General features: G+C 33.5%; 3 protein-coding genes across 3 annotated transcripts in view; all 3 read right to left on the reverse strand.

Annotated features, from left to right (window-relative positions):
* Positions 1-1,038: 1,038 nt before the first annotated feature.
* LOC111988852 (WAT1-related protein At2g39510) lies at positions 1,039-4,598 on the reverse strand. Its single transcript, XM_024020663.2, has 7 exons — positions 4,405-4,598; positions 4,231-4,293; positions 4,025-4,141; positions 3,683-3,920; positions 1,855-2,016; positions 1,576-1,727; positions 1,039-1,322 (listed from the first exon to the last, which is right to left on the reverse strand). Exons 1-7 carry the CDS (start codon positions 4,596-4,598, stop codon positions 1,115-1,117), a joined length of 1,134 nt encoding a protein of 377 aa, XP_023876431.2. The 3' UTR covers positions 1,039-1,114.
* A 5,945-nt stretch (positions 4,599-10,543) lies between these two features.
* Positions 10,544-17,957, reverse strand: LOC111990971 (uncharacterized). The gene is made up of 9 exons (XM_065759611.1): positions 17,853-17,957; positions 15,540-17,155; positions 15,108-15,334; positions 14,404-14,736; positions 13,017-13,263; positions 12,736-12,864; positions 12,435-12,650; positions 11,737-11,860; positions 10,544-11,077 (listed from the first exon to the last, which is right to left on the reverse strand). Exons 2-9 carry the CDS (start codon positions 17,088-17,090, stop codon positions 10,845-10,847), a joined length of 3,060 nt encoding a protein of 1,019 aa, XP_065615683.1. The 5' UTR covers positions 17,091-17,155; positions 17,853-17,957; the 3' UTR covers positions 10,544-10,844.
* A 4,693-nt stretch (positions 17,958-22,650) lies between these two features.
* Positions 22,651-26,432, reverse strand: part of LOC111991376 (ras-related protein RAB1BV) — a 7,833-nt gene continuing 4,051 nt past the window's right edge. Inside the window, exons 3-8 of the mRNA XM_065759612.1 lie at positions 25,268-25,368; positions 24,771-24,836; positions 23,665-23,762; positions 23,269-23,331; positions 23,087-23,179; positions 22,651-22,904 (exon numbers count right to left, since the gene is read on the reverse strand). Coding sequence (XP_065615684.1) covers positions 22,818-22,904; positions 23,087-23,179; positions 23,269-23,331; positions 23,665-23,762; positions 24,771-24,836; positions 25,268-25,368 — 508 coding nt within the window. The 3' untranslated portion in view covers positions 22,651-22,817. The remainder of the gene's footprint in view (positions 22,905-23,086; positions 23,180-23,268; positions 23,332-23,664; positions 23,763-24,770; positions 24,837-25,267; positions 25,369-26,432) is intronic.

Consider the following 26,432-nt stretch of genomic DNA (forward strand, 5'->3'; position numbering starts at 1 on the left):
ATCTTTATTCTCCATCAATGTAATTCTTCAAATTATTCAATAAAATTGTATTTTCATAAAATTTTCTTATTTTTCTATAGTGAAATAAGTGGCATCTCTATACGCGTGCATAACACACGTAATTCACCGACAATTTCCAAATCAAGCCAAAAAAGGGATCTCACAATTGGCACTCCTTTAAGGCTCTGCTTAGGAGTTCATAAGGAAAGGGAATAGAATGGAACGATCATAAGGGAAGAAAAAAGAATGGAATGGAATGGAATTAAGTAACTTTGATTGGATGTTTTAAAATAAAGGAATAGAAAGAAATGAAAGTGAATGAAATATAAATAATCATGTTTGGGAGTAACATGGAGTGAATGGAATGGAATCATTTTATGACAATATTACTATTAGACCCCTATTTTAAAATAAAAAGTTAAATATATATGGGTATTTTGGGAGTTTTAGTAAAAAAATCATTAAATCTAATTCAGTTTCCTCCCATTCCTCCCAATTTCGGGGGAAAATGAAATTTGAGGTTTTAAGGGAATAGAGAGGAATGAGTGTTCCCTCTTACTCATTCCATTTCCTCCCACTTAAACTCTCAAATAAGGGAATGAACTTTCCATTCTCTCTATTAAAACTCCTAAACAAGAGAATGAAAGAATATTCTAAAATGATTCCTTTCATTCCTTTTCATTCCATTCCATTCCCTCCTCCAATATGAACCACCACAAGACTCACTCTAGTTGTGCCTAGGGCCCACTCAAGCGGCCCTCTCAAAAATAAAATTTAAAAATTCTCTCTATTTCTTTTAATTTTTTTCAACACATATTGTAACCTACATTTTTTTTTTTTTTTTTTTGAGAAACATTATAACCTACATTTTATATATATACACTATTTATGTTTTTTTAGACAAATTATTGAAAAAGAATTAATTTTTTATAAAAAAATTTACGAATATTTTTTTAGTTGCACTTGGTGCACTTCCTTTAAATTGAAACCACGTCTAAAACTGGTGTAAAAACAAAAGTACTAAATGAAATATCTTTATAGAGTGAAACTTTTTCCACATGGAAGAAAGCAATTCCAACTATATATTAGCATAAATGTACAATATCCGCTCTTTTCAAGCGGTCCCATTTGTAGATTTAATACTTGTCACGTTGATGGTCCTAAATTCTTGATTTGAAGTCATTATCCTCTCATCCATAGTAGCCACATTTTGAGCTGTTGGTAGTATTTTTTCATTGTCTGACTTCGATCCTAGTTGATCCTTACTTTTGCCCCATAAAACCAAATATAAGCCAACAAATATGATAATTGCTCCAATAACCCTGAAAATAGTTCAATTATCTGAGTAAGACAAATATAGTATTTATCATTCCAAATATTTTTTCGAAAATTTCCCTTTACGAAAATGAATCAAAATCATTTACAACAATTAAATAGTGTGTTATCTAATGAATGTCCCAAATGACACAAAATATTTTGAATGGGCATTTCAAGCACAATGTCAGCAAGTCATGTTAACAGTTGTAAAAAAATGTTGTGTCACTGGATTTAGTAGGCCTAGTAGGATATACATACCTTCCTAAGTACATAATCTCGGACAGAATGAAGGAGCCTAAAATTGCGACTAGAATTGTGCTTAGGGGATTAAAAGCAGACACAAAAACAGGTCCCCTTTGCTTCATTATTAGGCCTTGAATGTAAATGGTAAACCCTGAACATACTACACCCTGCAGAAAATTTCAATTGTGAGTATTAATACAAGTCTTAGACATAGCTGGCCTCACAAAATTGTAAGAAGCAATGCAAAGAGAAAAGACATCAAAAGAAAATGTAACTAAAGTTAGATTTTCTCACAGCGTATACAGCAGCTAAGAGCTTCGAATCTAAGTGTATTGACCAGGCCGTGGGGTTACCCCATTCCATTGCAACGGCTAGTATGGAACTTTCCAGTGTGCCCATCAAACATATCAAAACTGTTAGGGAAAGTTCTGCTGGGTATGATTTCAGTGTAATCGCCTACAAATCACCAATTATATTTCATCACTAATTAAAGCTAACAAAAACGTTTTGAAATGTTAACTTGTCGCTTAATTTGCAGTTTATAGTATTTTCAACATAAACATCCATGGCTCAAATCCACTTTTCCCCATTTTTGTAACTATCAAATTATTATTATTTAAAAAAATATATATTGGAATGTCTTGTGCAAGAAGAAGTTGATTGTAATGTTTAAAATGGGATTTATGTATCATACTCTAATAATCATAATAGTTTTGGTGATTATAAAACAAATGGACAAGGATTTCTTTCAAAATTATGTGGCGATTTATAAAACCATTTAAATGTATTAAATTACATAACTCATTAAATATTTCATATGACCAAAAGTGCATGTGAATTGTCTTTTAAAAATGGGATTCATTTATCGTACTCTGATAATCATAATAATTTTGATGATTATAAAATAATAATAATAATAATAATGGACATAGTTTTACTCCTTATGTGACAATTTATAAAATCATCCACATATATTATACCATGACTCATTAAATAAGTCATCTAACTAAAAGTCCACGTGGATTGTCTTTTTATTCACCATGTAGTGGGTTAAAGAAATGTTCATTAGATCCAGTTTGGGGGTAAACTCTATTATAATAGAAAAAAAAAATCATAATAATTTTAGCGGCAACAATAATTAATGATGTTGATTATTGTTATGTACGTTTTAGATTTTGACAATGAATTTGGTTAGAAATGCGTCAAGAGCTTGTTGAAGAATTTCAGTCAACGAAAGCAAGATTGCTCAAGTGAAACATTAAAGTAGGCAGAAATTTCACACAACACTCACTTGAGTCTTGACCCTCTCCTGAGTAAGATTGTAAAAACATGTTTTCAAGTTCTATTAGAAATCTATTTTCTGCCTAACCTTAAGTCCTTAACCTACCTATATGAAATCTCTTAAGGACGATATTTGAAGGAGAGAGAACAGCCACATAAATCTGAAAATCTTTCTCCTTGAGCCCAAGAAAAAAAAAAAAAAAAAAAAACCAAAAAGCCCTTTTAGCACTTGTTCTTAAATGGAAAACCCATTGTGTGATTTATTCACGTTGAGCTTAAATAGTTTTTTGAAACCAGAGTTTTCTCTTCAGTAGTGAGTCCTTTTTGCTGGTTGTCGAAGTTCCAAGTTGCAGAGTTTGCGTAGAAGATTTTTAAAGGTTCCGGAACCACTACAGTGGAAAGGCGAGTGAGACGTTTGTTTCTTTTAGTGGATTTTCTGCGGGGTTGGATTCCCCAAGGTGATTTTTGCTTTGAAAAGTTTGTGTGTTGTTTGTTCACTACTTTCAATATTATTGCTTTAGATTTGGTTATGTTATAACTATTGTTAAATTACTATGTTGGAAGAATTGTTTGAAATATAAGGACCGTTTGGTAATGTTGTTCTAGTAACGTTGTTTAAGTATTATGAAAATACTTGTTATATTGTTTAAACAACGAAAATTATTGTTTAAACAACACAACCAAACACCTCCTAAATTATTTATTCAATTAATCCAATGCATAAGCTTTTGGGGTTTTAAATTAATTTTTTTCGATGACCACTAACCTGATCCACTTGTCTGTGCGTGTGATAATTTTAAACTGAAATTGAAAATTAAATTAATGCCGGTTAGACTCTTACTTGAAGAATAATGAAAGCAGACCAGCAGACACAACCTGCTAGCATCATGAGAGCACCCTTGATGACATCTTGATTATTTGCTGCACTAGTAGATTCTTGATGGCCATTTCCATGAGTCCATGGCAAATTCAACATAGGTCCATTAACCAGAGTCATAAACATAGCTCCCCCAACCGTGACTATAGTCCCCAATACCTTTGCCATGCCACGCAGTCTCCTAAGATATACTTTCTCAAGACTACAAAAGCATTCATAAATTTGAAGCAACCCAAAATTTTTGTACCTTATATATGTATGTATGCGTACAATGCAAGAACGTGAATGAGGGCTAAAAAGAGTTACCCTAAAATCCAAGCCATTGCAAATGAAAAGGCAGGAAGAACATTGCAAATGGCAGTTGCGAAAGTTGCTGTAGTCATTTTCATCCCAGTGTAGTACAAGTTCTGGTCCATTACAGGCCTGAGTAGCAGAAAATGAAAGCATAAGTGAGAAAAATAATAGTAAAGTGTTTGTTTGAAGGTTATTTGCTTGATGGTCCAGATTCTTACTCAATTAAGCCGATCAATGCAATCTTTACAAAGACAGAGAAGGTCAACTTTGGTCTAATATTCCTGTTAAGAGTAATAAATTAATGTGATTAGCTTTTTCATCTCGTTCAACATGTAATGCTGAAGAAAAGAGTTGAAACAAATGTAAACAATAAGAAGAGAGGAAATGGAGACCTATCCAAGGCAATGGCAAAAGGAGCAATGACAACGGTGGCAATGGCATGTCGGTAGACTACGAACACACGTTGGCTCATTCCCTTGTTTAGAGCAAACTTACTAACTATGGCCATCCCTGCATAGCCTAATTGCAATAGAAATGCTGCCAAAAATGGCTTCAGCTTATTATACAATTGAGTTATGGACTCCATAGACACGTTAAGCTAAATTTATCTTTTTTTTCTCTCTAATGCAAATAGATTACGAGCAAAATGAAGTCTCTCTTTCTTTCTCTCTAATGCAAAAAGGTCACGAGAAAAATGAAGAATGAAAGTTCACTTTAAATACTGTTTTTTTTTTTTTCTTTTTTCTTTTTTTTTTTTCTTATTCATTTTCTCATGGATACAAATCAATCTTAACACGTCCTTCTTTCTTTATACTAACTTATATTGAAAACGGAATAGGACGAACGGAATGTAAGGAAAAGAATTTTTAAAGAATATTCTTTTCATTCCATGGTTTGAGAGTTTAATAAAATAATAATATTAGGATCATCAAGCGCTTACTCATTACACCAAAAGTTATAGCTAATAGTAATGGTGCAACTTTATTCCCTTAAAGTGTGGCAGTCCAGTACTAACAAGCTGATTGAGACTCGACACAACCTAGCTTCCATCTCTAACAGGATGCTGGACTTAGTCCATTAGGCCTCCACCCAACGAATAACTCTATTTTCTATATCTTAATGAAGTTTTACTGAAATCCTAATAATAGATCTTTTTTTCCCCCCCTTAAATGCATGTATCACTATTTTTATTAGAGTAATGGTGTATTAATATTAGGGGGTCAAATGGGTGGGTTTGGGTGGGTTTAGGGTGGGCATAATTGGGTTGGGAATATAAAACTCATTTACCCATTAAAACCTATTTAAATAATTGCTTTTAACCCAAACCCAACCCAACCCAATTATTATGGGTAAACCCCAACCCAGTCCAATTACCCAATTATCAAAATTACCAAAATGCCTCTAAAGTGTAAATGACCAAAGTACACTAAAATATTCAAAAATGACCAAAATACCCCAAAACCTCAAAATTACCAAAATAACCACGAAACTTACAAAATGACCAAAATACCTCAAAACCCAAGTAGATGACCAAAATACCTCAAAAACCTAAAAATTACCAAGATATCCCCAAACCTTAAAATTACCAAAATACCCCCCAAAACCAAAAAATGACCAAAATACCTCCAAAACCCAAAAAATGACCAAAATACCCCCTAGAACCTACAAAATGACCAAAATACCCCTAAAACCTAAAAATTACCAAAATACCCACAAAACCAATAAAATGACGAAAATACCCCCAAAACCAAAAAATTACCAAACTACTCCCGAAACCTAAAAATTACCAAAATACCCCCTAAACATTAAAAAAAACAAAAAACAAAACAAAACAAAAACAAAAACAAAATACCCCTAAAACCCAAAAAATAACCAAAAAACTCTTGAAATCTAAAAATTACCAAAATAATCTCAAACCTACAAAATGACCAAAATACTCCTGGAACCCAAAAAAGATTAAAATACCCCTAAAACCTAAAAATTACCAAAATACCCCCAAAACCCATAAAATGACCAAAATACCCCCGAAACATAAAAAATGACCAAAATACCCCTGAAACAAAAAAAAAAGACCAAAATACCCCCTAAACCCAAAAAAAAGTCCAAAATACCCCCCAAAACCTTAAAAAATTATTAAAATACCTCTGAAACCTAAAAAATGGCCAAAATAACCTCGAAGCCTAAAAATTGACCAAAATAACCCTGAAAACTAAAAATGACCAAAATACCTCCGAAATCTTTAAAATGGCCAAAATAAGCACAAAGCCTAAAAATTGACCAAAATAACCATGAAGCCTAAAAATTGACTAAAATAACCTAGAAACCTAAAAATGACTAAAATAGCCCCTAAACCTTAAAAAGATCGATATACCTTCAAAACCTAAAAATTAACCGAAATACCCCTTGAAACCTACAAAATGAGCAAAATACCCCTGAAACCTAAATACGACCAAAATATCCTCGAAACCTAAAAATTGACCAAAATACCTTGAAACCTATAAAATGACAAAAAAGCCCCTTAAACCTATAAGTCAATAAAAATACACCCTAAACCTAAAAAATTACCGAAATCCCCCATAAAACTAAAAAAATGACCAAAATACTCCCTAAACATAAAAAAAATAACCAAAATACCCCCTAAACCTAAAAAATGACTAAGATACCCCAAAGCCCTATTTTGGTAATTTTAGAGGTTTCTGGTTGTTGTGCAGATAGCACCCCAAGACTCCAATCAATAATAGTAAATAAGCGGAAATTAAATAACAAGCACACACAAAGAACACAAGAATTTACGTGGTTCGGCAAACTGCCTACCTCCACGGAGACGACGGAGAAATTTCACTATAAAAAATAGGGAGATACAATAGTGCACAATAACACTCTCAAGAAACCCAAATTCCAATTACACCCTAGCACTCTCTCACAGAAACAATAAGAATAGAAGCTGGCTGCCTCTCTTTTCTCTATTTTTCTCTCATGCGGCTGCTCACTAGGTTAATTGGAATTCTCTAATTCCACGGCTGCTTCTTCATCTCAAACCTAATATATATATATATATATATATCAAAGTCGGCAACACTAGGACTCCTAATATAACAAGTATTAGGTATTGTGTTGACATGGGCTTGGCAATTCAAGCCACACGTTGGGCCCAACGTCAACAAATCTCCACCTTGGCTTGAATTGATCAAGCTACACGAGCAAACTCCTCCATCGCCTCCACCTTAGCCCTTAAGGGCTTACAAGCTGCAAACATCAACCAAGTCCAAGTAGCTCTTGAACTTGTCTGTTGGAATTGGCTTTATCAACATACTAGATAATTCCCAAATCTTATTCTTCTGTAGTGACCCCATCTCTTCTACATCCTTGTAAGACAATGGATCTCCACTGCTAGTTATGAGAGCAAAGCTAACCATATCTTCAAAGCCATATCTCTGTGGTGCTTTGTGAACCCGCTTCTCTCTACCTTTAGCAATTGAATAAGACTCTTCTTGTCGCTGCTGTGGATCAATCTCAGCATCACCTTATCACTGGATGAACTATTCTCGTCAAACTCCACCTTAACAGTTAATTTCTCCTGTGGACTATCATCACATGTCTCTGCTTCATTCTGTTTCAACATAAAGGCTTCATCAAATATGACATCTCTGCTAGTCACCGTTTTCTTTGAGATTGGATCCAAAGCCTGTAGCCTTTAACACCTTTTTCAAAACCAAGAAATATGCATTTTCTTGACTTCGAATCTAATTTAGAACGCTCTCCACTCTGCACATGTACATAAGCTGGACAACCAAAGATTTTTAGACTCGAATAATCAACTGGTCTACCTGACCAAACCTCTTCTGGAATCTTGAAATCTATGGCTGATGATGGAGATCTATTAATAATGAAGCTTGCTGTGTTAACTGTCTCTGCCCAGAACACCTTAGGCAACCCTGCATTTAATCTCATGCATCTGGCTCTTTCTGCTAAGGTTCTGTTCATTCTCTCTGCAACCCCATTTTGCTGTGGAGTTCCTTTAACTGTGAAGTGACGAGTAATGCTTCTAATTCACAAAATTTTACGAATTCTTTATCTCTATACTCTAGTCCATTATCTGTTCTAAGGTATTTTATTTTCCTGCCAGTCTGATTCTCAACCTGTGCTTTCCACCTTTTAAATATGCCAACACATCAGACTTATGCTTCATAAAATAAATCCATACCTTTCTAGAGTAGTCATCAATGAAACTGACAAAATACTGAGCACTGCTATGAGAAGAAACTGATACTGGACCCCAAACATCTGAATGAATGTAGTCAAGAACACCCTTACTTGTATGAGAGCCTGTCTTGAAACTGACTCTATGCTGCTTCCCATACACACAATACTTGCAGAAGTCTAGCTTGCATGTCTTCACCCCTTTCAATAAATTTCTCTTATGCAGCTCTAACATACCACGTTCACCAATATGGCCAAGTCGCATATGCCATAATTTTGTGTCGTCAGTGCTGGATCTATCGGAGTGGTGACTGCAACNTTTGTTGAATGAAAATGCAATTCATCTCACATAATCAACATCCCATAATCAACATACATGCATATGGAACACTAGGGCAAAAGAGAGCCTCAAGATGATAGAAACAGTGAATATAGGGACGACAACAAGGCGAGATGGGGTCAAGTCAAGGGTGCTGTATGATCTATCCCCTTTTTCAACCAAGGGAAACCCCTTAGAGCAAAAGTGTATAAGATTGAAGTCAAGGCAAGGTAGATGTATTTTGTTATCCCTAATGAGATGGTTTCAACATTAGTGAGATAAAGATGAAAGAAAAAAAAGGACATATAGTCGTAAGACTACTAAAAGGGATATAACACAAGTGTTTTGGGAATAATAATAGAATATATACAAAAAAAAATTGTAAATTAAATGTGGATAAAAAAATATTAAATCATATATATAAACAATGTAAATATATAGTACATAAAGCAAATATATACATGAGACGGAGCGAACAAACCTCATCTTCGCCACGACACCTTTTCATGGCATGGAAACTCGTAGGGCAAAGAGAGATAGGACAAGTCAAGTAAGACAGAAAACCTTTTCCATCCCTAATTAAATGGCTATGGTTTCTTCAAGGTGGTTGGCTATGTTTGTGCGACTTTTTTTATGTCTATCCCTTGCTATACTAAAACTTTAGGGATAGGATGTTTTAAGCTTATTAGGCTGCCCAAATAGATGCCCTTTTGAGCTTGCCCAAAGCATTTGCCAACACCTTTCATACACAACCTATCAAGCATCTTCCTTCTTCTTCTTTTTTTTTTTTTTTTTTTTTTTTTTTTTTTTTTTTTTTTTTGTGATCCTTAACACAACAATATCATGCGTATATTTCAAATTAGGAGTCTATATTATATGTATATTTCAAAACAAATATCTTCAATCTCAACAGATCTAACACTCTCCAAAGCTAATCATTATAAGCAAGGCTTATTTACCAACACAAACAAGTATATTCCTCTCATAAGTCATAACCATACTAGGATCAAGCCTTAAGATCTCATATTAGTAATAAATCTAGTAATAGAAAGTTAGAAACCATGTCTCTTGCTTCTTGTTAAGAGGAAAAAGCAAACTGTTTGGACTTTGGAATCTTTTTCTGTTCTGTGCTTTTACTACAAGTTTTCTTATCAATCCATATATCATGCCGCACTAAGTTTAATCATTTTTTCAAAAGAAGAAGCACTAAATTTAATATGATCCTTATCTGAGAACTAATTCTCTCTCCCCTTGGTTTTATTTGCAACCATATATTTACTTGTTTTTGCAAGGACCAATCCATGTGGCATTGAAAGCAAGACGCAATTAAGATAGTTAAGCCAGGTGATTTGAAATTCTTGTAGGTTAGAATCTCATGTGACGAGTACGTCTTATATAAACGTAGATCCACAAGTATGACTCACACATACGTGAGAAAATCACCATATATATCCATTTGTCTTTTAAATTTTTTAGATTTGTAATTTTTGTGACATTATATATATGATATAATTTAGTAATTATCACCGTCGTATATATATATAATAGAAAAATGATGTCTACAACATTTTTACAACAAATTCTAAATGGCAGATTATTACTGGTTGTTATTGTTGGGGCAAAAAAGTAATCTTTTAGTTTCTAATCTAAACCAATAACAACTAACCATCTGTGATTTGTTGTAAAAATGTTGTAAAATTGTTGTAAACATAGCATCTCTCATATATAATATGTGTGTGTGTGTGTGCATCATTCAATCCAAAATCTTTAGTAATAAAGTAATAGCTAAGCAATTAAATTTAAATTTTCTTATATAACAACTTAAGTTTTTAGAGCAATTGATAACTTATTATGGTATTATAGTAGACGACCATAGTTTGGACCTCTTTTCTGAAAACTTAGGGCCTGTTTAGTAAAAGATTTCTAGTAACATTGTTATTGTTTTGTGAAAATACGTATAAGTAAAAAAGTATATAAAAATACGTGTAATGTTGTTTAAACACTGAAAACTGTTATTTAAACAACAGTAACAAACACCCCCTTAAGATTTTAGGATAACTGGTAATTTATCAAAAGATAATACAATTTCGAAGTTAACATTATTGCGACTTTAAACAATTTTCTTTATGTAGCGTATACCCATAGATGCAGTTTCAACTTGTGTGAAAAAAAAAAAACCGTCGTTCCTTGGCTGAGGGGAAAACTGAAACGCCAGCATTGAGTAAAATGAATGGTCCAATCTTGGGAGAGACTAATATATATGGACCTTTAAATGCCATTTTTCTTATTGAGAAGTAATTTTTGGAAAGAACTTCAAAAGTTTATTGGTTCACGCTGCAAGGCTTTCTGCACAAGCTCAGTCTGTTCCTTAACGTGTACTGAATAGAAACCGGTGGCTGAGGCAGCAGATGGAGCACGGCCAACGTATTTGATATCATCTATAGTTCCTCTCCCCAGTGCTCTCACAGTAGTGTAGAGGCGGGGTGAAATGTAATAGAAAGCACCCATGTTCATTGGCTCTTCCTGGCACCAAACAATCTCGGCATCTAACAGAATCCAAGAAGAATTAGTAAGCCTCATAATGTCAACAGAATTTATAGTACTCAATTGATGAAAAACAACAGAATGACTCGGCCACTAGAATGTGATGCCCCCATTGAAATTTACCTATATTCTAGTATGTTCATACTCCATGGTTGCTTCTCTGGTCTAAAAGATTTGCAAGGGTCCTGGATGACCATCTATGCCTAGCTATATAATACTATTTAACTTAAATACATTTAAACACATTAATGTAGGGATGGTTTGAAATCAAACCACACACTTCCAAAAAACAATTCCATTCATACCATAAACCTCTTAGGTATGCCATTAATGGAAAATAATTAAGCAAAACGACATCTTGGGGCTTAGATAGAGTGAAGTAATATATGATAGGGCGTCATTTTGTTTGAGTATTTTTTTTGTTAACAGCGTCACCATAAATTAGTGTATGGTTTGAATTGAAAAGTCTTTGCAAGTGTAGGATTTAATTTGAAACCTCCAAAAGGATGAACTCTCCATTCCTAAACTATGGGGTTTAAAATATAATTTTCCTTACTATTTATAAATGGGGAGACAGCACAATTTTCCTAAACTATTTATGGGATATTCCTTATTAAAACCTAATTGATTGTTTTTCTTGTTGTAAATTCAAACTACATACTTGGATATCGCTTCAGCTCTCGCTGGATGAGGTCATATGGGAAGGGGCACAGCTGTTCCACCCTACATATTGCAACATCCTTAGCATCAGCCTTTTTCCGTTCCTCATCAAGCTCATAATAAACCTGCAACAAACAAATTTGCATTTAAGTTAGCTCCTAACCAGAGAAAGAGAGGAAATTGAACTGATGGAAAAACCAAAACATCTGAAATCAATAAACTCCCAGGTAATATATATATATATATATATGTTTGCATGGAGGGAGGAGAGGAGAGGAGAGTATAAGGTGACCAAAAATGTACTAATTATTAGTTCCAGCCTACTTCACTACTCTCCCACCATCTCCTTTCGTTCCAAACATGCACTAAAGTAGTTTGACTATAAGAAGCTAAATATTTGTTTGCATTTATTGGAAAATTGAATAAAACCAAACATGCACTAAAGTAGTTTAACTATAAGAAGCTAAATATTTGTTTGCATTTATTAGGAAAAAAAAGAAAAGGAAAAGGCCAAAAAACCTATGATCAGATGGAGGGAGGGTGAAAAGGAATGAAGAGGAGAGAAGAGCAGCAGGTGGCCAAAATATCCTAAATTTTTAGTTTGGGCCATTTTCCGCTCTACTCTCCTCTCCTCTCCCTCCATCCCTCCCAAATCCAAAAACCAATAAATAAATGAAATGCAGCAATCAGAAGCACAACCTTTCCAGAGCAAAGAACCAGTCGTCGAATACCCTCCTCAAGATCAGAGTGGTTGTTCTGGTCCTTTATGAGACGCTTAAATCTGGTGCCCTGTTTGTCAAAACCTGCATGGCCTTGGACATCATCAAACTCGGACAAATTTGATTTGCAGTCCTTGTGACGAAGCAAGTTTTTAGGAGCCATCACAATTAGAGGCTTACGGAATTCCCTGTGTATCTGGGTAATGAAACAGAAAATCATAAGAAACTTTTTATTAAAAAAAAAATAGAAAGTAATTCATATTCCAATTAATTGCACTCACTTGACGCCGCAAGACATGGAAGTAATTAGCAGGAGTTGTGACATTCACAACCTGCCAATTGCATTCCTGAATTTGCTTTCGAAGAGTTGAATCCATCTCAGGAATAACATAAGGATTGTCATCACTCATCTGCCGTAAAATTTAAAAATATATATATAAGCACAAGAACATGCTAGAGAATGTTGACAAAAAAATTATGAAGAAAAATTCTTTATAAAGAGACATAACAGGAAAGCACTCAATATACATAAATAATGCAATGAACTCTTTGGGCAGAGTACCTGAAGAAAACGCTCTAACCGTGCACTAGAATGTTCAGGGCCCTGCCCATCATATCCATGAGGAAGCAGCACAACAAGTCCAGTTTGACGAAGCCACTTAGACTCCCCACTGCTCAAAAACTGATCATATATAACTTGGGCCCCGTTAGCAAAATCGCCAAACTGAGCTTCCCAGATTACCAATGAATTTGGATTTTCCATGGAGTAACCTAACTCAAATCCAAGAACACCAAACTCCGAAAGAGAACTGCACACAAAAATATATATATTGCTCATGTAGGAGACATTAAAAGCACCAATTAAGCAAAATTACTGTGTATCAAGAGCTATCCAGGAGTTCAGCAGTCTTTAATGTTTGGGCTGACAGTTAGCTGTCTAGTACAGAAGTTTGGGAAACAAGTATACAATGTCTCATTAACAATATCCATGTACAATCCATATGAAAGAATTTTCCTCAAAACCAGTTTGAAGGAAAGTCCCTTTGACCCACTATGTGGTAATTTAACTAACCATCCAAGTGTACTTTTAATTGGCATGTAACTGGTTTAAATCACTTAAGAAGTTATGTGATTGTATTTTTAATTGGCATGTAACTGGTTTAAATCACTTAAGAAGTTATGTGATTAAAATACACATGAATGATCGTCTAATCACCATGTAAAGGACTGGATCATATTTGAGGAAAACTTAGTCCTAATCTATATCAACATTTAAGTACACATGAAAAAATACACATGATTAAATTGTTCAAAGGACCCTATCTAAGGAATAATATAATCTAAATTTATAACATTCTTTCTTACAAACAAGATAGTAGAACGTAGATGAAATGAATAAATATCATCCCTCAAATTATTTATCAAACAACTGCATACATTTTATAAGTACTGACTGAAACAGCACAACATTATATATTTATTACAAGGACCTTTTAAGGTTTATAAAACCACAAAAATTAAAGTTGCAATTCCTATATACATTGAAGCATGAGGGTTGACACAGAAAATATATAAATGAGGGGGGGACCTCACACTTCAAATTGATCAACACTAAAGTAGACAATAACACATAACTCTAATATAATTTTGAGGTTATTTTTTATTACGGTAAGGGGAAACAAATTGCTTCTGCACTGTGATGCAAAAATCCAACAGCATCCCTACCACCATCAAAATATGGACATGCATTCTGACATAAGGCACTCACATTCTGGAATGGCCATAAAATAGGTCTGTCATGGCTTCAGAAGAAAGTATCAGACATAAAGCTCATACACAGCAGAACTTGCGGTGAACACAATTGTGAAACAAAATTAAGAATTTTGTTAAAAACAGAGGCTAATATTGTTTTAAGTTAATTACACAAGAAGAAAGTTACCACAGATTACCTGTTGCTAACAGTAAACATCTCCTCATTTTGGTTCATGATAACATGGTCCAGAGGGCAATACTTCTCCCCTGTTTCCTGATCATGAACTACTGAATGGCGATGACTAAATGTACCTCTTTCAACATCCTGACCACTCAATCGAACATGGTTACCTTCTACTAGCAAGGTAGCAAAAGCAAGTGCTTCCCCAACTGCCCAGTCTATGCCTTCACCTGTTTCAATCATTTGTGCACGTTGCTCATAAACCTTCTTTACTGCTCTGTGAGGCTTGAAATTATCTGGAAAATGTGTGATTGCTTTGCCAACATTCTTCAGAATTTCTGGTTTTACCCTGTATATCAGCGAAGCAATTTTATTATTTTCATATACACACATACATACATCTCATATACACGCATACATACATCACTAAGTACGTATATAAATACATTTGAAGTCAGAATCATAGTAGAGATGAAAATTGACAACTCAACTCAACTTAATTAAGCCTTGATCCCAATTATATTGGGGTTCACTACCAATCCTCAACTAATTAGAATCAGCCATGTGTATTCTTTTCTCCATTCTATCATATCTCAAACCATATTTTATGCCTCTCTAATTTTTATATCCTTCTTCATTACTTATAAATATGTTATTTCAGGCCACCCTCTAGCTCTTTCCACTCCGTCAACTTGAACAAAAATTAAAACACAAACATACCCAGTGTTTAGGATACGTGAAAGCTGTTCAGGTGATTTGAACCCAGACCAATGAGACGAAAGCCAGTCCCTTCTTTGCGGAACATAATCTTTGCTAGCCAAGAATTCTTCATTGAGGATTGTATTGACCTTATTGTGTATCTTATCAATGTCTTCCTTCATCACCTGCCCGGATTCTAGAAGTTTGTTTTGGTATATCTCAAGAGCTGATGGATGATTCCGGATAACCTGTAGCACTCAATCAAGTTAGAAATCAAAGCAATTTGGTTGACTAAACTCAAAAGCAGCAGTGAGTAATCTATGTGAACCATAAGCAGTGAGAACAAATGAGGATCATCTTGGAGGAGAAAAAAATATCAAAAATTCAGTAAGAATGTAACTCAAATCAAAGAAGAACAAAAAACTTTGGAAAAACTGTAGAGAAAGGGCTAACCTTGTACATTTTGGGCTGTGTGAAGGACGGCTCATCAATCTCATTGTGCCCAAAACGACGATAACACACTAAATCAACCACGACATCTGAATGGAAAGTCTGACGCCACTCAGCTGCAAGCTCACAAACATGAACAACTGCCTCCATATCATCAGCATTTACATGGAAAATTGGGGCATCCAAGGCTTTGGCAACATCAGTGCAATACTGTGAAGATCTCCCCGCCCTTGGATCAGTTGTGAACGCAACTTGGTTGTTCACCACTATGTGTATAGTGCCACCAGTAGTGTAGTTTGGGAGAGCACTAAGATGTAGAGTCTCATATACTACACCTTGTCCAGCAAAGCTACCATCTCCATGAATCAAAACACCCATATTCTTGGTCCTGTCCTCATCATTTGAGTAATATTGCTTTGCTCTAGTTTTTCCAACAACAACTGGGTCCACAGCTTCCAAGTGGCTTGGGTTTGCAACCAAAGACAAATGTATTCTCTTTCCACCTCTAGTTGGTCGATCATAAGAAGTTCCTAGGTGATACTTAACATCACCAGTTCCTGTATAAAGCCCGATTTCATCCACAGGCTTTGTACCACCACTAAACTCACTAAATATCTGACGCAGTGGCTTCCTAACCACATTACCCAATACATTCAATCTTCCTCTGTGAGGCATTCCAATAACTATGCTCTCAACGCCAAGATCAGCTGCCCTATCAAACATCTCCTTCATGCCTGGAATCAGAGTCTCCCCACCTTCAAGCCCAAACCTCTTTGCTGTTGTCCACTTAGTAGCCAAGAAGTTCTCAAACTGTGTACTCCATATAAGCCTATCAAGCATTACCTCACGGCGCTGCCTGTTGTATTCCATTGGCGTGGGGGTTTCAATCTTCTCTCTTAACCAATTGCATTTATCATGATTTGCGATGTGCATGTACTCAAACCCAATGCTCCCACAGTAAGCCTGCTCAAGTCGGGTCAATATGGATCTAAGGGTCTGTACAGGTCGGTTCTCAGACAGAAACCCAGACTCCGTCCACACACCCAAAAAGAATTCTCTATCAAGATCAGCTTCTGTGAACCCATAAAGAGCAGGGTCCAATTCTGCTGGGATTTCTCGTTCTTCCAAACCCAAAGGATCCAACTTGGCTTTCGTGTGACCATTAACCTGGTAAGCCCTCACAAGCAACAGCAACCTCATACTCTCTTGAATTGTTTGGCCTGAGATTCCAGGGGAAGTGGCAGCATGCCCCACAAAATTCCTAAAGAAATTGTCCCACGACTCATCAACACTACTTGGGTCAGCTTCCCAAGCCCTTTGAAGCTCCTCTAAGTAAACACTGCTTGTCCCATCTAGGAAGCTGTCAGTTAGCCTAGATAAGGGCACAGGACGAGGAACAGGTGCCGCCTGCGCCTTTGATCTAAATACAGTGGTGTGAAAATATCGATTCTGTGAGGGAAGGATCCGTGTTCTTGTTGCATATGACCCACCTTGAGATAGTGTTCTCCTAATAGCAAGCGTTGCTAAACCAGACCCAGCTCTAAACCAACCCATCTCTATCAGTCCAAACTATCACAGCTCAATGATGAACATCTAAATGTCTTTGGCAGATACAAACCCTATTTAACCCAAAAAAAAAGAGGTAAATAAATGACATAGAGAGTTTCTGATATTATCAACTTCATATATACGCAGTATATGAAGATCAAAATTACATCTCTCAAAAACATTCCAATAAAATGACACAATCATAAGCACCCATTGAATTTCAACTCTTGCATTCAAAATATGTCATATACATATATAATCAACTTTTCATTTAACATGATAATAGCCAGAAATCAAAACCACCAAAAATTATGACATTGAGATAACATAAATTATACATTAATTCAAAAATAACCAATTAATATAAAACATGCGTCACTAAGAAGCAGAGATACGAACACGATACAACACAGGACACATCAACACAACAATCCTTGAAAAATTAGTACACAACATGGCGGAAATAGTAGGATACACCAACTAACATCTAAAATGAATTTTTTTTTTTTTTTTTTTTTAAAAAACTGATCGGACACGCAGGCAGCCGTGTCCCACCCAGCTTCTTAGATACAGCAAATTCCAAATTTTCGGTTTAATTTTCAAGCACAAGAAAATTTAGCGCTGCGATATTACATACACGTAAAAAGCAAAATCCGAAAGAAAGGAGTTTCTCAGTAGATCAGTAACAGATAGTTCAGAAAGTTTCAACGGAATTGAGAAGCTAAAAGACAGAGTTAGAGAGTGTTTGGGAAGAAAGAAAATGCGTACCGGAAAATGCGAAAGATAGAGAGAAAAAGTTAGCAACTGTGAACGCTGAAGACTCAAATCTGAGAGTGAGAGGAGGCCAATGTGATTGATGTTTCTTTTCTTCATTGGTGGGCTACTCTTTATTCATTAAATATAAATTGTTTATTGGAATATAATTAAAAATTATTTATATTGTTATAAAATTATAGTTAATTAAATTAATTACCACGTCAATTTTAAAAATATTTTGTACAATTACATTTCTTTTTCCATTTTGACATAATGGTATTTTATTCAAGATTAATATTCAATTTTTTTTTTGTATAAAAATATAATTGTTGTTATGTTCTATATATATAGATAATATTCTATACTATATATATAATTGGAATAAAATCTTTTAGTACACGGTATACACGTTTATAAATTCCAAAAATAATATTATTACCTTCTTTTATAATAATTCAATATGTAATGATAATATTCTATACATATAATTGGAATAAAATCTTTCGTATACAGTATACACTTTTATAAATTCCAAAAATAATATTATCACCTTCTTTTATAATAATTCTATTATTACAGTGGGTGAATTTTTTTTTTTTTTTTAAGATTATTACAATAAGTGGTGAAGGGAAATTCAAACCATAGATCTTCTTATAATACCAATAAAATCTAAGGCTCTTTTTTATTTTTTGAGAAACAGTAACGATTGGTATTAAACTATTAATTATTAAACTGGAAATCATCATCAACAAAATGTAAAATATCTTGTAGAACATACTCCATCCAAACTAGTAAGGGAAAAGAAAGTCTAGCTCTTTATGCTAAAGCATGGGTTACAACATTGTCTTGCCTCCTAACAAGAGAGAAGAAATGAGTTCGTAACGAACTCGCAATAAACTTAGTGTCTTTAACAAGATGTCCTATACTCAAGAGATAAAAGTTTCCCACAGAAAGGGCTTTAATAACAAATTCAAAGTTGCCTTCAAATATAAATGCGTAAAACCAAGCTCCACAGTGAATTGTCTTAATTGTGACAAGTATTGTCTTAATTTGTGACAAGTATTGTTTAATGAAGCTAACTTGATTACATCAGCTTCATGAAATTTTCTTAATCAAGTATTGTCTTAATTTTATTTATTTATTGACTGCTGGTGGATGATAATCGTGTTAGGATGAAAGTCTATGAGTTGTAACCATCAAAATAACTTGAATCTTATGTCATGTTTTCATATAATGATAATGTTTCTAATTATAGGAACAACTCAGAAATTTTCATATAATGATAGTGTTTCTAATTATTGGAACAACTCAGAAAATAATATATCTTCGCATATACAAATAAATAATTAATAATATAATAAAACTCCAATATATTCTGAATTGAACATTCTAGAACTAACAAATTATAAAACGTAAAAACAATAACATAAATTTTGTACAATTGATTGAATATACGTAGAGATAAAACTTTGAAGAGTGGATGTGTTTATCTCTATCCTTATAGTTTACTTTTGGATGATGTTCGGTATAGGTCTAAATTTTTTACTCAATTGCATTACTCTCATGTTACGAGAAAAGGCAATAAAGTAGCTCATAGTCTAGCTCAATTTGCTGTTCAAGTGCCAAGTTTTTTAGCTTGGATGGAAGATGTCCCCTCCTAGTCTTTTTCTGTATTCTAAGCTGATTTAGCCAGTATTTCTTAATTTTAATGCAGTCTTTTTCTCAAAAAAGAAGAAGATAGAGATAAAACGTATAATAAATATATAATTAAAAGTCTTTGGACAGAAAAACCATCGCGTAATTTGTCTCTCGAAAGCACATAGTACAGACCAGATTTAGATTTCAGAAGCTTCTTGTTGGACAAGCCAAGTTGTAGTCTCTTTTTTTTTTTTTTTTTTTTTTTTTTTTTGGAAGTGAAAGATAGAAAAGTTGTAGTTCTTTTTTGCTTCTTAATAGTGTCACATGCAATATGACGCATACCAAATGACTAATGTTAAATGAGAAAGTTCAAACTTTTTTTTGGGGTCCGAAATAGAACTTGCTATATCCAGTTTGGCTTTTCAAAAATTCATGTGAGGAAGCAAAATAATTCAACCTGGCAAAGAAAGCTAACCAAATATTCTATCTAAAGAACAATCCAACTTTGAAGAGGTCACTTATGCAAGAAATAAAAGTACTTCAGTGAAGTTCTGGGGGGAATGGATTACAAGTTCAGCAAATATAATTTTCTCTTGACTTGATTATAAATTTCTTGATGAATTTTACTCTAAAGAGAAAGTAAATTCAAAGGGGGAGTTGTACAATATTGCCATTACATCCTCATCAGAATTGCTTATACACCCTAATGAGTGCCACTATCAGAACATTCCCACAATTTCTAATCATGAACAGCAACTTGACCTTTGTGGCAGTTTGACCACCACCGTCTGTTTGGTCCGGTTTTTTAACCTCAAGGTGTGATTTGGCTGAAAGCACCAGACAAGATGAGGAGTACATTAAAATTTATTGCTTTTAAAGAAAGAAACTAGGATTCCCATATTTGATGGCACAGCTCTGCCGCTTTTTAGGAAGAGAAAGAGTGGANGCTGTTCTTTTTATGCTTTTCTTTCCCATATATTCTCTCCAACGGTCCAACCTAGTAATATTACATTCCTTTTTTATTTGTTGTCTTTTTTTTCAATTTTTGGAACCTTTCTTTTCTTCATTGGTGGGCTACTCTTTATTCATTAAATATAAATTGTTTTTATTGGAATATAATTAAAAAAATTATTTATATTGTTATAAAATTATAGTTAATTAAATTAATTACCACGTCAATTTTTTTAAAAAATATTTTAAGTACAAGTTACATTTCTTTTTCCATTTTGACATAATGGTATTTTATTCAAGATTAATATTCAATTTTTTTTTTGTATAAAAATATAATTGTTGTTATGTTCTATATATATAGATAATATTCTATACTATATATATAATTGGAATAAAATCTTTTAGTACACGGTATACACGTTTATAAATTCCAAAAATAATATTATTACCTTCTTTTATAATAATTCAATATGTAATGATAATATTCTATACATATAATTGGAATAAAATCTTTCGTATACAGTATACACTTTTATAAATTCCAAAAATAATATTATCACCTTCTTTTATAATAATTCTATTATTACAGTGGGTGAATTTTTTTTTTTTTTTTAAGATTATTACAATAAGTGGTGAAGGGAAATTCAAACCATAGATCTTCTTATAATACCAATAAAATCTAAGGCTCTTTTTTATTTTTTGAGAAACAGTAACGATTGGTATTAAACTATTAATTATTAAACTGGAAATCATCATCAACAAAATGTAAAATATCTTGTAGAACATACTCCATCCAAACTAGTAAGGGAAAAGAAAGTCTAGCTCTTTATGCTAAAGCATGGGTTACAACATTGTCTTGCCTCCTAACAAGAGAGAAGAAATGAGTTCGTAACGAACTCGCAATAAACTTAGTGTCTTTAACAAGATGTCCTATACTCAAGAGATAAAAGTTTCCCACAGAAAGGGCTTTAATAACAAATTCAAAGTTGCCTTCAAATATAAATGCGTAAAACCAAGCTCCACAGTGAATTGTCTTAATTGTGACAAGTATTGTCTTAATTTGTGACAAGTATTGTTTAATGAAGCTAACTTGATTACATCAGCTTCATGAAATTTTCTTAATCAAGTATTGTCTTAATTTTATTTATTTATTGACTGCTGGTGGATGATAATCGTGTTAGGATGAAAGTCTATGAGTTGTAACCATCAAAATAACTTGAATCTTATGTCATGTTTTCATATAATGATAATGTTTCTAATTATAGGAACAACTCAGAAATTTTCATATAATGATAGTGTTTCTAATTATTGGAACAACTCAGAAAATAATATATCTTCGCATATACAAATAAATAATTAATAATATAATAAAACTCCAATATATTCTGAATTGAACATTCTAGAACTAACAAATTATAAAACGTAAAAACAATAACATAAATTTTGTACAATTGATTGAATATACGTAGAGATAAAACTTTGAAGAGTGGATGTGTTTATCTCTATCCTTATAGTTTACTTTTGGATGATGTTCGGTATAGGTCTAAATTTTTTACTCAATTGCATTACTCTCATGTTACGAGAAAAGGCAATAAAGTAGCTCATAGTCTAGCTCAATTTGCTGTTCAAGTGCCAAGTTTTTTAGCTTGGATGGAAGATGTCCCCTCCTAGTCTTTTTCTGTATTCTAAGCTGATTTAGCCAGTATTTCTTAATTTTAATGCAGTCTTTTTCTCAAAAAAGAAGAAGATAGAGATAAAACGTATAATAAATATATAATTAAAAGTCTTTGGACAGAAAAACCATCGCGTAATTTGTCTCTCGAAAGCACATAGTACAGACCAGATTTAGATTTCAGAAGCTTCTTGTTGGACAAGCCAAGTTGTAGTTCTCTTTTTTTTTTTTTTTTTTTTTTTTTTTTTGGAAGTGAAAGATAGAAAAGTTGTAGTTCTTTTTTGCTTCTTAATAGTGTCACATGCAATATGACGCATACCAAATGACTAATGTTAAATGAGAAAGTTCAAACTTTTTTTTGGGGTCCGAAATAGAACTTGCTATATCCAGTTTGGCTTTTCAAAAATTCATGTGAGGAAGCAAAATAATTCAACCTGGCAAAGAAAGCTAACCAAATATTCTATCTAAAGAACAATCCAACTTTGAAGAGGTCACTTATGCAAGAAATAAAAGTACTTCAGTGAAGTTCTGGGGGGAATGGATTACAAGTTCAGCAAATATAATTTTCTCTTGACTTGATTATAAATTTCTTGATGAATTTTACTCTAAAGAGAAAGTAAAATTCAAAGGGGGAGTTGTACAATATTGCCATTACATCCTCATCAGAATTGCTTATACACCTAATGAGTGCCACTATCAGAACATTCCCACAATTTCTAATCATGAACAGCAACTTGACCTTTGTGGCAGTTTGACCACCACCGTCTGTTTGGTCCGGTTTTAACCTCAAGGTGTGATTTTGGCTGAAAGCACCAGACAAGATGAGGAGTACATTAAATTTATTGCTTTTAAGAGAAAGAAACTAGGATTCCCATATTTGATGGCACAGCTCTGCCGCTTTTCCGCTTTTTAGGAAGAGAAAGAGTGGATCACATAGAAAGTCAGAAAGGAATAGGAAAACCAAAAAAGGCGCACACTCGCGTACCTCATCCCTGGAATCAGTCTCTGCAAGCCTTTGCTTAATATCCCTTGCTATTGAAAAGAAGACCTCCTCCACATTCATATTTGTCTTTGCACTCTGCAGAACATATTCTTTTGTTTATGAGCAGAACAGAACTACTGGTACTTGAAATGTAGATTACATCTTGATAGCATATTTCCACTTACAGTTTCAAAGAACTTGATGCCATACTCATCAGCAAGAGCCTGACCCTTAGAGGTAGGCACAGCCTAGGAAAAGAAAGAGAATTATCCTTTATAGTTAACAATATAAAACGTAGGCATGCACATGAATACAAACAGAGATAGAGAGAATGAAGAAAGGATCAGATACAAGCCCAGTCAGTACACAAGCTTTTTAGGCTGGAGGGTCACATATCAATCCACAAGTCATCCTTCTCTCATACTCTTAAGGTGGTTGCAAGCAGGATTGAATAGACTGCATCAGTTATGCAAGTCATGCAACAGAAAAGCAGTTGTGTGCTCAATCAATGAACTTAGGATCCAGCCCACCGGGTGAAAAGACAGCATTTGCTGCAAGATGATTAATCACAAAACACCTACCCTTTTGCTTTCATCCATGTCAGCCTTGTTCCCCACCAGTATCTTATTAACATTGTCAGATGCATGTTGTTCAATGTTGCGAATCCAGTTCTTTATGTCTGAACAAAAAGAGAAAATAGCTCCATAAAGAATTGAAAGAGATATAGAATTAATTTTAAAAGCTTTGGAAAAAAAAAAAGGAGGAACCACAACAATCACTAACTATAAATGAAAATATACAAAAACAAATTGCACTTGACCACAACAAAAGGTGACAACAATACATACATATTATAGTAAAATACTAAATATCTAACAAGATTGGCTGATAAAGCCGCCAAACTACGAATACTATAAACATATCAAACATTGGCAATTGCTATGTGAAGGCCAAACGTTGAGAACAAGACAAGAAGAGAAGTTACTGTTGAAAGATGACTCATCAGTAACATCATACACCAGCAAAATACCCATGGCTCCTCGGTAGTAAGCTGCAAAAGATCATAAAGTATATAAGCAAACCCCTTTACAATCTAAAGAAAATGCAACATGCAATTTAGATAAAAATGATATAATTGAAAATGAACCATCCTCACAAGTATATATCAGACCTCCCATTTTATATGCCAGTAAGCACATATGTCTAGGAACCAACTACAAGTTGGGACTTCATCAAAAGGTCTGATATCAACCAGATGGCATCATGACCACCTGAGCTTCTACATTTGCATTTCAGGGTTTAAGAAGTCCTTTTCTTAATTCTCTAATTAAAGGCTGGGTAGGTTTATGATGTCAAGGCTTGAATATGAATAAGTGACTATATTATCAAAGGAAACACCATCTGCAAATAATGATACAAACTACCAAAAAATATACCATAAAAGCTTTGGAAAAAAAAAAAGGAGGAACCACAACAATCACTAACTATAAATGAAAATATACAAAAACAAATTGCACTTGACCACAACAAAAGGTGACAACAATACATACATATTATAGTAAAATACTAAATATCTAACAAGATTGGCTGATAAAGACGCCAAACTACGAATACTATAAACATATCAAACATTGGCAATTGCTATGTGAAGGCCAAACATTGAGAACAAGACAAGAAGAGAAGTTACTGTTGAAAGATGACTCGTCAGTAACATCATACACCAGCAAAATACCCATGGCTCCTCGGTAGTAAGCTGCAAAAGATCATAAAGTATATAAGCAAACTCCTTTACAATCTAAAGAAAATGCAACATGCAATTTAGATAAAAATGATATAATTGAAAATGAACCATCCTCACAAGTATATATCAGACCTCCCATTTTATATGCCAGTAAGCACATATGTCTAGGAACCAACTACAAGTTGGGACTTCATCAAAAGGTCTGATATCAACCAGATGGCATCATGACCACCTGAGCTTCTACATTTGCATTTCAGGGTTTAAGAAGTCCTTTTCTTAATTCTCTAATTAAAGGCTGGGTAGGTTTATGATGTCAAGGCTTGAATATGAATAAGTGACTATATTATCAAAGGAAACACCATCTGCAAATAATGATACAAACTACCAAAAAATATACCACCTTGAAACCAAAGAGGCAATAAGCAAAAACCCAAAACACAAACCTGTAGTGATAGTTCGAAACCGCTCTTGACCAGCCGTATCCCAGATTTGCAATTTAATTCGTTTGCCATCAAGCTCCACAGTTCTTATCTTAAAATCAATCCTATCAACAAAAAAGATTTAATATTAAAATCACAATAAATATTACGACAGGTATAAATGGGGCTTCTAAAATATTTCCACCACAAATAACCAATGCTTGTCTCCAATAAGAATAGTTACAAACTTTTTTATTTTAAATATTGGTTTTTGAACCACAACCACCCTAAACCTTGTAAATATTGGGGGAAGAATGTCCTTATTGAGCCAGGGGCAGCGCCACCTTATGGCCAGGGTGGTCCCAGGACCACCCTGACCTGCAAAATATATATATATATATGTATATATACATAATAATTTAAAATTTTATATTTATCTACCTTTAAAAAAAATTTTGGGAACACCCTGAATTTTTTTATGCTAATAAAATTAAATTTTGGTCCATAATTTGAGCAACTTAACAATATATTAGGGGGTCTTTCAAGCAAAAAGAGTCACATGCTTTTATATTCTTTTAAGCCTATACTACGGCTTTACTTTTAGTTTTTGCCTTACCTAACACACTGTCATTGTACGACTATTTTTCCTCAAAAACATTATAATATATATTATACAACTAATTGGTCAAAGTCACGAAAATTTAGCTTTTTTTATTGTACAACTACTTTTCTTTTTTCTTTTTCCGATAATGTTGATTAGAAAAAAAAAAAAAAAAAAAGTAGTTTTAGTTAATTAAGTGAATAAACTTAAAAAGTTACTTAATTTTTATATATCAATTAATTCATTATATATATATATATATATAATAAACTTTTTATTTTTATGATTATAATTAAACATGTGATTGTCCATTCTAAGGAAATTTGATTAAATTTACACGAAAAGTATCACTAAATATTATGTTTTTAAATTTTGCTATCATATTAGTAATAAACTTATTATATTTTTATTTATATAATTTAAAATTTTATTAATTATATTATTTATGACGTCACCGATTTGACCATCGGTCGAATTTCGGTCCGACCAAAAAACCAATAACCAATCCCTTTTTCAGTTCTTTCACTGTACTGGTTTATAAAACCATGAATGAAAAAAAAAAAAAAAAAAAAAAAAAAAAAAAAAAAA

The sequence above is a fragment of the Quercus suber genome, unplaced genomic scaffold (assembly GCF_002906115.3).
Source record: "Quercus suber isolate HL8 unplaced genomic scaffold, Cork oak 2.0 scaffold_334, whole genome shotgun sequence".
Classification (NCBI taxonomy): Eukaryota; Viridiplantae; Streptophyta; class Magnoliopsida; order Fagales; family Fagaceae; genus Quercus; species Quercus suber.

Bases quoted from the DNA above. Each gene is read 5' to 3' on its own strand.
- LOC111990971 (XM_065759611.1), bottom strand. From the start codon at position 17,090: ATGGGTTGGTTTAGAGCTGGGTCTGGTTTAGCAACGCTTGCTATTAGG. The intron at 15,335-15,539 runs GTTAGCCCTTTC...TGAGTGCTACAG, and splicing joins CACAGCCCAAAATGTACAAG to GTTATCCGGAATCATCCATC. The intron at 12,651-12,735 runs GTGAGTGCAATT...TTCATTACCCAG, and splicing joins TCCATGTCTTGCGGCGTCAA to ATACACAGGGAATTCCGTAA.
- LOC111988852 (XM_024020663.2), bottom strand. From the start codon at position 4,598: ATGGAGTCCATAACTCAATTGTATAATAAGCTGAAGCCATTTTTGGCA. The intron at 4,294-4,404 runs GTCTCCATTTCC...TACTCTTAACAG, and splicing joins TTTGCCATTGCCTTGGATAG to GAATATTAGACCAAAGTTGA. The intron at 3,921-4,024 runs GTAACTCTTTTT...ATGCTTTTGTAG, and splicing joins GCAATGGCTTGGATTTTAGG to TCTTGAGAAAGTATATCTTA.